The sequence below is a fragment of the Anolis sagrei genome, chromosome 4 (genome assembly GCF_037176765.1).
Source record: "Anolis sagrei isolate rAnoSag1 chromosome 4, rAnoSag1.mat, whole genome shotgun sequence".
NCBI lineage: Eukaryota > Metazoa > Chordata > Lepidosauria > Squamata > Dactyloidae > Anolis > Anolis sagrei.
This window is the reverse complement of record NC_090024.1, coordinates 194,201,033-194,213,607: the sequence shown is the minus strand read 5'-3', so window position 1 is coordinate 194,213,607 and position 12,575 is coordinate 194,201,033. Positions and strand designations below refer to the sequence as shown.

The following is a 12,575-nucleotide window of genomic DNA, read 5'->3' as shown; positions in this document are numbered from 1 at the left end:
GCCCCATGATTCCCATTTTTATTTTATATTATCGTATTATCTAAAGCTGATGTATATATTGTATACATTTTTTCTTTAGCAAGGAAACATGCTTTTCATGATTAAAACTGCAGTTATGTATAGGATGGGTGGTGGGCATCTGGAGATATTCTGAACTCTTATCTGTTCCACTTCAAGACAGCTGCAGGTCATGTTGAGGGTTACAGCATTAAAATGGACAGTTCCTACATAGACTTCTGGGGCAACAATTGCTCATTTCAGGCCCATTTTTGCCAGCAATGGCCAGGGATGGGGAGGAGATAGGAGGCAACCTAGGGTGGTCATATATGGCCAAAAGACACCTCTATTTCCCGCCTCTGCATTGAGGGAGGATGCAGTCAGGTTCTCTTGTTTTCAAGTTGATATTGACCCTGTATTTTACTTTTTGTCTGAGGCCGGAATAAAAAGCCTCAATACCCAATTTCCCTGTGGAGCAACACTTTAAGGGGACCTCTTCTTAGACTATTGAGATATATCAGAGATAGACCAGACGTTAATTTTGTATTTTGCATTTGGAGTTACTTGTCTCTTCCTGTCTTTTCCAGATTACAGGATCTATGCAGCAGGTGGAATGGGAGCAGATCTGCGCCCACACAATTATATGCAGCATTATGACATGCTAAAGGACATTTGGGTATCATTGGCCACCATGCCAACACCAAGATATGCTGCTACATCCTTCCTGCGAGGCACAAAGATCTATGTGCTGGGTAAGAATCAGTCTCAGGCCTTTTCCCTTCAATTGTTAAATGTATCTTATTTTTAACTGCTAATATCCTTCTGTCTATTGAAAGATCTCGGGGGACACACACAGATAAAACCAGTATTAATAGGTTAAAACAATTTTTAAAAATTCAAATAGACTAAAATATTAAATAATTTTAGAAGTTAAAATAGGGCTAAATATTGATACATTATTTTGTTTATGTATTTTAAAATATTGTTTGGCATTGGAGTGATCTGCTGTTATGCATGTGAGTGATTAGTGGGCATTAATCTAATCTTAACCCTTCTATTCCTCTCAAAGAAATTAAGCAACCTTCACTTCCTTGCCTAAGGCATTGTCCCTCTAATACACAATGCACTGTCTGAAATTGCCTAAGATTGGTAATGCCAGATTGAGGGAAGCTGGTCCTGATAATCAGCTTTCCTTCAGAAAAAAACCCATATATGTTTGGTGTTTGCCTTCAAGTAATTTCTGATTTATAATGACCCCAAGGTTCCCTAAGCCTATAACAGCATTTTCTTAGCAAGATTTGTTCAGTGAGGGTTTGTCATTTCCTCTCTTGGTGGCTAAGAGATTGAAATCTTGGATTCCCAGAGTCCTACTCCAACATTCAAACCACTAGGTCATGCTGGTTCATTGGTTATTCAGGAAGATAGCCCTCCTATGGCAGAAAATTCCCAAAAAAATGTATGGTCTTACAAACTGTTCTATCTTTAAAGAGGTCCAAACCCAAGTCTACGAGGGGCCCTCCACACTCTATTTTGTAGTATTAGCCCCCCTCTAATTCCATGTCCTTTGACAGATTATAATCCCTTTCATTTTCAGATTCCCGTACAAACTCCTTGTGTTTTGGATCATAACTATGCTAGTGTAATGCCTGAAGCAAATTAAGATATAAGCATAAAATTCTAATTATAAGCATAGATTGCCTCGAGATTGTGTCGTATCCATAATACAATCAAGCCCCCTATATTTGCAGGTTTGACTTTTGCAGATTTGATTTAAATGTTCTCTCTAGAAATCTATAGGCCTTTTAGTATGGCTCTGTGGTCAACTTCAGTGGGAAGGCCCTAGAAATTCCTTGGGAGATGTCTATTCAGGTAAAAAAAATGTTTTTTTTTCTGGATTGCTGTGAGTTTTCTGGGCTGTATGGCCATGTTCCAGAAGCATTCTCTCCTGACGTTTTGCCCACATCTATGGCAGGCATCCTCAGAGGTTGTGAGGTCTGTTGGAAATTAGGCAAGTTGGGTTTATATATCTGTGGAATAATGTCCAGGGTGGGAGAAAGAAGTCATGTTTATTGGAGGCAAGTGTGAATGCTGTAATTGATCACCTTCATTAGCATTGAATAGCATTGCAGCTTCAAGACTTGGCTGCTTCCTATCTGGAAGAATCCTTTGTTGGGAGGTGTTAGCTGGCCCTGATTGTTTATTGTCAGGAATTTCCCTGTTTTGAGTGTTGTTATTTCTTTACTGTCCTGATTTTAGAGTTTTTTTAAAAAATAATGATAGCCAGATTTTGTTCATTTTCATGGTTTCCTCTTTTCTGTTGAAATTGTCCACATGCCTGTGGATTTCAATGGCTTCTCTGTGTAGTCTGACATGGTAGTTGTTAGAGTGATCCAGCATTTCTGTGTTCTCAAATAATATGTTGTGTCCAGATTGGTTCATCAGATATCTAAACCCCACTTGCCTTGTTTTCAACTAATCTCACAACCTCTGAGGATGCTTGCCATAGATGTGGGCAAAACGTCAGGAGAGAGTGCCACACAGCCTGGAAAACTCACAGCAACCCAGTGATTCTGGCCATGAAAGCCTTCAACAGCACGTGGTTTTTTATTCACAATTTTTCAACTTTCATGAAGGTCTTGTGCCTCTTCCCCAGTGTATGTGGAAGATTTATCATTTTCTTTTGTTTTTATAAAAGTAATAACCAGTCATTTTAAAAAGAGTTTTAAAATGAAAAAAGAAATGAAATCTTATTATTTTGAAATGAAATGTTTTATATTGCACATAGCACTGCCCCCAAATGTATACTTATTTTGAGCAACGGAGAGTGATTCTCACACTTTTCTAGAAGCTATTCAGAGGTAAAACAAACACTTTGGTGCCACATTTCCAGTGGCTTTTATTTTTAGCCTTGCAAAGTTTACCCTGGTGACTACAGCAGAGGAGTAGTTGCATTACAGCAGAAACAAAAAGAAGCTTGTGAAACCCCTATGACTCACAGATCTATTGCCGCATAAACACAAATGTTTATAACACAATAAATCAGTTAGTCTTTAAAGTGCCAGAAGACTTCTCTGCTGTTTATGCTTGATAGTTTCTGGAAGGCCGTTCAGTTTAATTCTACCTTCTGGCTGTATAAACCTCTCCATTCAATTACATTTCTATCCAGCTTTATCCAAAAGGTTAAAGAACCAGATTTTGTTGCCACCGCTTCATGGTTTTAAAAGCAGTCATGAGAACAACTAGGAATTCATTTAGGCAACCACAAAAGGCTTCTACTGGTAAATTTCTGGGTATCAGGTACCATTAAACATGATGTTGTGTACATAGCAGGTATGTTACCCCACCAGACAGTATTTCTGCACTCAAATCTCTTGCTGCCTGTAAGAAAACATATTATGAGTTTACAAGACTAGGGGCCCTTCCACACAGCCATATAACTTGGAATATCAAGGCAGATAATCCACAATGTCTGCTTTGAACTGGATTATCTGAGTCCACACTGCCATATAATCCAGTTCAATGTGGATTTCATACAGCTGTGTGGAAGGGGCCTAGGTTAAAGGATGTTTCTCCTTGACATTAACGACATCAAGTCTAGTCAAGGTGAAGTATCCAATTGCTTTGGAATCTTTTATATTAGGGGTGGGTGGAAAGTAAATTAATAGATAGGAAGCTTCAAAACTACAGGAAAGGAGATTCCATCTGAACATTAGGAAGAACTTCCCAACCGTGAGAGCTGTTCCGCTATGGAACTCTCTGCCCTGGAGTGTGGTGAAGGCTCCTTCTTTGCAGGCTTTAATACAGAGGCTGGATGGCCATCTGTCAGGGGGTTCTTTGAATGCGATTTTCCTGCTTATTGGCAGGGGGGGTGGACTGAATGGCCTACGAGGTCTCTTTCAACTCTATCATTCTAAGGGACTCTAATCTAATCTAGATTAAATCTAAAATAGGTTAGGTAATGACCCATGGACATTTTCTGATGGACCACCTTGCCTCTGATGCTTGCTGGATTCCAGCAAAGATGCTGGACATGGCAGCATTTTTCTGGTTGAGCAAGGTAGTACTTGAACTTCCTCCTTCCTCCTAGGTGGAAGACAATCCAAATATGCCGTGAATGCCTTCGAAGTCTTTGACACTGAAACAAGATCTTGGACAAAATTTCCCAACATTCCCAGCAAAAGGGCTTTCTCCAGCTTTGTCTGTGCAGAGAATAAGATCTTTAGCGTTGGGGGATTGCGGCAGGGCAGGTTATACAGACAACCGAAATTCATGAAGAATGTGGATGTGTTTGACATTGAGCAAGGTGAGTACTTATGAAGTCTCCCTCAGTTTTCCACAATTATTCCTGTTGTTTTGTATCTTCAAGTGATTTCTGGTTTATGGTGACCTTAAGGCAAACCTGACACAATTTTCCTTGGCAAAATTAATTCATGAGTTTCCCATTGCCTTCCTTTCAGACTGAGTGAATGTGACTGGCCCAAAATCACCCAGTCGATTTCCATGGCTGAGCAAGGATTCAAACCTTGACTTGTCAGAATCCTAGTGCAATACAATCAGCCTTCTGTATCCACGAGCTCTGTACTCACCAATTTAATCATCCATGACTTGAAAATATTTTAATCTCAGAAACAAGCCTTAATTTTGCCATTTTATATAATAAGCAGCACTATTTTATTACACCATTGTATATAATGGAAATTGAGCATTTGTGGTTTTTGGTATCCAAAGGGGGTCCTGGAACTAAATCCTAGTGGAAAACAAAAACCCACTGAACTCAAAATGTTGGTACTGTTATAATATTTTTAAAAGACACTATGGGATATGTAATGGTAATAAATATCCACACCTGTGTGAAGGCTTTCCCCAGACATCTCCAAAACCTTGGCAAATTTGTTCATTTTAAAAATAGATACATTTCGAAATGCATTTGGGAGAGAAAAAAAGCTCAGAACTTTGGGTACTTAGGACTTAAAAGTCTAGGATTAAATCCTGCTATATTCAACCATATTAGTGCTACCCATAAATGTCATGGTGCTCCTCATGCTGAGCTTAGTTGCATCTATTCAATGTTGCCACTATCTGTTATATAGGGAAGAGATGATGATGATGATTTGTTTATAATTATCTATCAAAATCTATGAAGTTATTCACATTCAGTATAGAAAAAAAACTTTTGAGGTTTAAATATATGCATATAGAAGAAAGCAAATATTAAAATTCGATTCCTATCCATTGCTGCTTCTGTTTTTACAGATTTGGATGTATTTCACCAGGCTGCACACTGACTGCTAAATATTAATGAAATCCATCAGTCAATTTATGCCATTGTAAAGCGCTTCTACTTTATTTCAGGATAGTGGATGTCATCTCAAGGACTACAGAAGCCAAAAGAATAGTAGTAATATCTATGGGCCCTGTACCTGTGCCAGGCAAACCTTCTGTTCTCACTGTACTGTCAGCTTCTCTTGGGCTTTGTAATGAACGAATCTACATATGAATATAGATCCACTATAACAGGGAATCAGAACAGACCTTTTGTGGAAACAATGAGTGCAGGAGTCAGGTTTAACCCAGTGAAAGACCTCCCTTTACATGGAAACAAAGCATGTGAGGAACACCATGTCTTCTGTGTGAAGGAAATGAAAGCTAGAAAGGAGATCTCTTACCTTCTACTAGGATGCTCTTTCCTACCGAGTATGTTTCAGAGGATTTTAACCCACATAGCCTATTTTTTCCAGCAACTGGGCATTGATGGGAGTAGCAGTCCAGTCTGCTGTTTGTTTGAAGTTTGGAAGATAAATCTAGTAAATTCCTTCACTAGCATCAAATGCAGTATACGGGTAGGATGGAGCAGCACTGCTGAGACAGAAGCTGTATAATGGCACTTTAACTATCATGGATCAGTGCTCTGGAATCCTGGGATTCATAGTTTGGTAAGACACCAGCATTTTAGAAGATTAGGCTAAAGACCTTATGAGACTGCTGTTCCCATGATTCCACAGCATTAAGCTATGGCAGCTAAAGAGGTTTCGAACTGCATTCATTCTACACTGTAGATCAGGCCTGCATAATATGTGGCCCAGGCCTCACAAGGTTTTGGTGCAGCCCACAGAGGCTCTGAGCCTACACCTTAGAGAAGAAGGTCATATGCTGCGGTATAGCAGAATAGTCATCAGAACCCACCATTTCCCCCTCCAAGTCTTTTACCTCTATGTGTTTCCTATCTCTGGGCATCAAAATTAGCAAACTAACCTATGGGAAAAGGGGCACCACCAACAGATCCAGTCAGGATGCTGGAGGTGCTTGTCTCAGTTGGGAACATGGCCTGAAGAGGTTGTTGGACTCTGGTTGGAGTAGTAGGGAGTAGAGATGAAGTTTTAAGGGGCATCAGGCCTTTATTCGGGGAGGTTGGAATCTTGGGCTCCTTTAAATTGGCCGTTTTAGAGGAAGGTGACAAAGAAGAAGGACCTCAGTTCTTGCCTCAGCCGCTCTTCCTTTCTTTTTGCCTCTGTTGTCTTCTCATTCAGTGGCAAAACTGCCAACTCTGCACTGTTTGCATATGAGGGAAAAACTTGGCTATGCCTCTCTTCCTTTTCTTTGCCACTGGGTTGCTTCTGTCATCTCTTTCTCCTCCTTCAGTGGAAAAAACACCAACTCCCCACCATTCATTTCCCTCACTTGTAAAGGAGAAATGTAGCTTCACCATGAAGTTGTTGTTGTGTCTTCATAGAAAAGATACGTTTCTTCCTCACAAATGAGGGAAATAAACTGTGCAGAGTTGGCAGTTTTTTCCTCCAAAGAAGAAGGAGACAACAGAGGCAAAGAAAAAGGAAGAGAAGCAGAGGCAAGAGATGAGGCACTTCTTCTGTCCCTCAGAAAAAAACTGCAACCTGCCACCACACTGAGGGGAGGCTAAACCATTTTGTTGCTTGCTCTGAGGGAAAGGTAAACCCTGAGTGAGGTGCTAAAAACCTATCTGCAACCCAAAGAGGTTTAGCCTATTTAATTTCAGCCCCTTACCATTGCCAAGCAGGCTTGCTGTAGATTCACCCAGAGTTAGATTCCACCTTTTATATCTGGCTGCCCATCATTCAGAACCTGACTTCAGATCTAAAGTTGCCTTGGGAATCTTTTCCACTGATGTCCATCTCATTGGGGACCTTTAATACTTCTCCTGGCAAAATATATCCTTTCAAGGGCTTACTAGTTTAAAAGTGTGTGGTCATCCAATAACTGACACCAAGTGGCCTGACTACCCTGACACGATATTAATATGACACCATATTAATTATCCACGCGGCCTTACATTTTGGCAGAATTAGAATAGCAGTGGGTTGAGTTCAGTCACATAGGTTAGGTCCACATGTCTGCACCAAGGAACCGACCAACCCCAACATCAACAGTTAGTGGGCTCTCCTGAAGTCCTGGAGCTTGACCTTTGCCTAGATGTACTCAGTGTCATTACCAGGCCTGCCACTGATCAATCGTGCATGACAAAAATATGTGTGCTAAAAATTATGATACTGTTGCAATGAGACACACATATCAAAGTTTTCATTTACTATTATTTTAATTCAGTATAAGGGTGATAGAGCCTTCTCAAAGGAGTAAAGAAAAGTCACATTTATGTAACATGCAATCTGGTTAATTTTCAGGAGGCTGGATGAAGACTGAGCATTCAATATTTCTGAAGAAACGGCGGGCTGATTTTGTATCTGGTTACTTGAAAGGAAGAATTGTTGTAGCTGGAGGGTTAGGTGAGAATGATCCTTATCCTTCTATGCCATATCCTCCAATTGGGCATACTTTTTATCTCCTTTTCTCCTGTGCTTTCAGTTTACTTCAGCTGCTTCAAACTGAATTCAAAATGCAAAAATAGTTTGCACTCAATTAACTCAGCTGAAACAAAAAAGTGACAAAATTTCGGTAGTCTTGTTATAATAATGAAATTTTTGCTAATGACATTATAGAAACGAAATGCCAGCACCTCCTAATTTTGTAATGGTTTTGAAACTTTTTTTTATCGATCAGACAGCCCTACGAAATTCAAATGAAAAAGTTTGGGTAGTTTCAATTCTGCCTGCACATTGCATATCACATCATAAATACAAATTTAACAAATTTGATATGACTTACAACAACTAACGAAAAAATTGCACACTCCTAGTAGAAAGAGATAGGAGAAGAGAGAAGTGGGTAGAATCTTACGTTTCTCAGTAAACTCAGGTCAAATCAAAGTGCTGCAACTTCTCCTATCTTGTGTTTTCTTCCACAGTATTAACTTTTGCACTCTTACCATATTGTGAAATTGCTTTGTCACATGTGACCGTATTTTCATCTTCAATCCCCACTCTGTGCACAATTGGGCAGGCAAAGCATAGTGCCAACTTGGAGTCTATGAAAAGGTTAGGCAATGTATGGCTCTCTGGATGTTATCAGACAGCATTTCCTATAAGCTCTAGCCAAAATAGTCAGGGGTGAGAAATTAGGGGAATTGCAGTCCAACAAAATCATAAAGTGCATATGTTTTACACTCCTGAAATAGTGCCCTAATTCTTTTCTAGGTAAAAAAGGCAAAGTTCTGTACCATACTACAAAGTAGGTAACTGTAGTCTGGATATTTTGACTTAAATCTAGTGGTTAGTCCCCATTAGGCCAGAGCCATTGGTTTAGTGGATATTATGTAATGTAAGGATTAACTAACAATAAAAGTTTGGTGCCTTCACTTTGAGTGCATAGCTTTATTCTTTGTCCCTCTATCTGCATCCCCTGCATTCAGGAAACCAACCAACTGTTCTGGAATCAGCTGAGGCCTTTCATCCTGAGAAGAACAAATGGGAAAGCCTACCTCCTATGCTCACCCCGCGATGTGCCTGCTCCAACATTGTGGTCAAAAACTGCCTTCTGGCTGTTGGAGGAGTGAACCAGGGCCTGAGTGATGCAGTGGAAGCTCTGTGTGTCTCTGACTCCTAGTGGGTCCATCTCCAGATGCTCCTTGTACAAGGGGCCTACACAAACCACCTGAAAAAAGTAATTACTCTGCGTTCTGAGTGTTGGGCCACTACCGCGTAACACAGGAAGAGTTGACACCTTCATCCATTCCACACTGCAGCTTTCCTGTAGCTCCCTTCACTCTGTATTTCGGAGAAGGTCCCTTCTTGCCTTATGTAGCTGTAGTTTCGTGGCTCATTCAGCCAACAGAAGTTCAGACACTTGTGGGAGTGTCATCCCTGCCAGCATCACTGAGCTGCACCACTTGATGAATCTAGAGTCACTCCCTCCTGCCAACTCTAAATGGCTGAGGCACATGCCAACTTTCTCACAAAGGAGCAGAAGTTTATCACACAGGTCAGGGTGTTTTAGCCAAGGATTAGAAGTAACACCAGCCATTTTGTCTTCCTCCGAAATACTGTGTTTGAAACACACCCATTGAGTGAAGCATAAGGGCCTCTGTTGGGTTCTTCACAGGTTAACTATGAAAACAAAGAAGAGAGTGAATCACACAGAATTAGTGCTTGTGTCTCCAGTGCACTTTAAAAATGCTGTCCTGATAGTGATGGACTCTTAATTTCATTCTGTGGAAGCCCTGCAGCGGTGCATTACCCCAGACGTTGCCTGCTGTGACGTTAGATTCAAAGCATATGGAACGGATTTCCAAGAAGCTTCCTAATCATGCAGCTAGTTGGATGGAGAACCATCTCTGTTGGTGGGCAAGGAGCAAATCTGTTGCCTTGATCGGCAGTTCCTGCAATTAGAGTTGGATATTACTTGTCTGGAAGGTTAAAAGCTGCAGAGAAAGACAGCAGTGTTTGGGAAAAGGAACGCCTTCAAGCAAAGGTTTTAGATTTTAGTCTGAAATGTGTGTGTACACACACACATACACACAGGCATGTGTGAACAAGCATACATGCACACAACACACACACAATTTCAGTGTTAGTCATATTCATTGTTTTAGTCAACTCCTTTGCACTCTAGGGGGCATTTGCCAAACCTGGACTGAGCATAATGTAGCATAACATTTGTGAAGTAGACATTCTGGATTCAGCTCAGCTCCTCTGAGCTCATCAAACAACAAAGCTTAGGTACAGTGTTGCCTGCTGATTTTATTGTTTTGTATGTACATGTGTGCATTCACAGGTTCACACACACTCTGTCCTTCTTTACTTCAACTCAGAGGTTGAAATTGTCACTGTTATCCTAATTATGTACAGAACATCAGTTTCAGTTTTGTGAATTGTTAACAAGTAGCACAATTAAAAGTTATGTTCTCAAATTAACCTGAGTGCTTGTTTCTTTGAGGATGGGCCAAGGGAAAGATATGCTTTCCAAAGAGACCCATGTTGCTATAATTGTGCTTTCAATAAATGTTCCTCTAAAGCAGTTATTCTCAACATGAGGGTCCCCATATATTTTGGTCTGCAACTCTCAGAAATATGAACAGCTGGCAAACTGGGTGGGATTTCTGGAAGTTGTAGACCAAAACACCTGAGGACCCACAGGTTGCGAACCACTGCTCTAAAACATTCCAGTGCCTCCAGTACTAGTAGGCTATTGGTACCAATTGCTCAATCAGTACCTGTTTCTGTTGCTCCCTCCTCTCCTCCTCCCCTCCTCCTCCCCTCCTCCTCCTCCTCCTCCTCGTGCTTTTCGGCCAATTGCCTGATATGGAAAAAGGCAGATCAATACATTTCTAAATACAAAGAAGCAGAGGTAATCCATGGCTTCACTCTCCCTTTCACCTCTCTGTAACCATAACTGCCTCCTCCCAAAGAGCTTCTCCAGCCCTTCCTCATCATGTGCATACACATACACAGTGATTGTGTACCTCTGCACATAACGGATGCTGCTAAAAGATCCAAAAGAGTGGTCTTAGGGTTCTGCAAAGAAAGGGCCTAGGAATCATAGAATCATAGAATCAAAGAGTTGGAAGAGACCTCATGGGCCATCCAGTCCAACCCCCTGCCAAGAAGCAGGAATATTGCATTCAAATCACCCCTGACAAATGGCCATCCAGCCTCTGCTTAAAAGCTTCCAAAGAAGGAGCCTCCACCACACTCCGGGGCAGAGAGTTCCACTGCTGAACGGCTCTCACAGTCAGGAAGTTCTTCCTAATGTTCAGATGGAATCTCCTCTCTTGTAGTTTGAAGCCATTGTTCCGCGTCCTAGTCTCCAAGGAAGCAGAAAACAAGCTTGCTTCCTCCTCCCTGTGGCTTCCTCTCACATATTTATACATGGCTATCATATCTCCTCTCAGCCTTCTCTTCTTCAGGCTAAACATGCCCAGTTCCCTAAGCCACTCCTCATAGGGCTTGTTCTCCAGACCCTTGATCATTTTAGTCGCCCTCCTCTGGACACATTCCAGCTTGTCAATATCTCTCTTGAATTGAAGACTGCCCCCATTCTCTCCCCCGCCCCTCAACTTTATGACCAGGAGGACTGGAGCCACAGAAGAAGAGGCAATGGTTAAGGTGGTGGCTTGCAGGCAACTAGCAAACATGGTGACCATTCCGATGGCCTGTTCCATGTTTCTGCTGCTGTGGATGTCATCTGCACATCAGGAAGGCTTCCACGGTCATGTGTACGAGAACCTACACCATGGTCACAGTCACAAAGGTCTTCAACTATGAGGACTTGCACCATGGCCACACCCACGCTGGCTATGGCCACATGCACAAGAACCTCTGGCATGATCCTAGGGACCATCACCACCATCTTGATGTCCATGAGGATTTTTACCACAGCCACAGCCACTCGCATGAGAGCGCCAGCATGGGCAAAGCCACTACCATGAATAGGGCCCATGGCCACCTTCATGATCATTCACACAAGGACCACGTTGGTGGCCCCAGCCAGGGCTTGACCTTCCCCAACCACGAGAGCCCTCTCCCAGGAGAAAGAAGCTGGACACGTTTCAGCTGTGGGCCTACACTGTCAGGGCCACACTCCTGATCAGTGCCGTGCCCTATGTCATCCTCTTCCTGATCTCAGTGGAGTCCAGTTCCTCCCAGCACCAGGCCCTACACAAGCTGCTGTTCAGCTTTGCCTTGAGGGGCTTCTTGGAGGACACCTTCCTCCACCTCATTCCCCCATGTCTTGGTATCCCCATTCCCATCATGAGAATGCAGCCGGACACCCCCACTCCCATGCCAGATCCACCAGACATGGACACACCCACCAGGTCCCTGAGTACCAGCACATGATATCGGTGGGCCTCTGAATCCTGGGTGGGGGGCATCATGGCCTTTTTGGTGGTAGAGAAGTTCGTGCAGCCCATCAAGGGGGGACACGTCCACTGGAAGAGCAATTTGGGGGCTGGGAGAATTCCCCAAAGTTAGCTGAAATAAGGAGTTCCCAGGAAACATGGGTAGGGTGGTCATTCTAGGGTTATGTATGCATATGTCCCATTCTGGATAGGCTCTGGAAGCTGTTGTCCAACCAAATCAATCCCTGAGAATATGAAGTACTGGGAGCAGCTGTTGCTGCTGTTTCTTACTGGTGAAAAAGAAAAAGGGGAAGCGACTCCGATCATAAAAATACAGCTGCTCTGGACACCCATGGGAAGCAAAAAGAGAGCT

General features: G+C 42.3%; 1 protein-coding gene and 1 pseudogene across 4 annotated transcripts in view; both read left to right on the top strand.

Annotated features, from left to right (window-relative positions):
- Window positions 1-10,277, top strand: part of KLHDC8A (kelch domain containing 8A) — a 39,374-nt gene extending 29,097 nt beyond the window's left edge. For all 4 annotated transcript variants that reach the window (XM_060772918.2, XM_060772920.2, XM_060772919.2 and 1 more), the window contains 4 exons: window positions 585-749; window positions 4,085-4,300; window positions 7,653-7,754; window positions 8,777-10,277. In XM_060772918.2, the coding sequence (XP_060628901.2) occupies window positions 585-749; window positions 4,085-4,300; window positions 7,653-7,754; window positions 8,777-8,970 (677 nt within the window). In that variant the 3' untranslated portion in view covers window positions 8,971-10,277. The remainder of the gene's footprint in view (window positions 1-584; window positions 750-4,084; window positions 4,301-7,652; window positions 7,755-8,776) is intronic.
- Window positions 10,278-11,459: 1,182 nt separating this feature from the next.
- On the top strand, window positions 11,460-12,335 carry LOC137096861 (zinc transporter SLC39A7 pseudogene; annotated as a pseudogene).
- The last annotated feature ends 240 nt before the right edge of the window (window positions 12,336-12,575 follow it).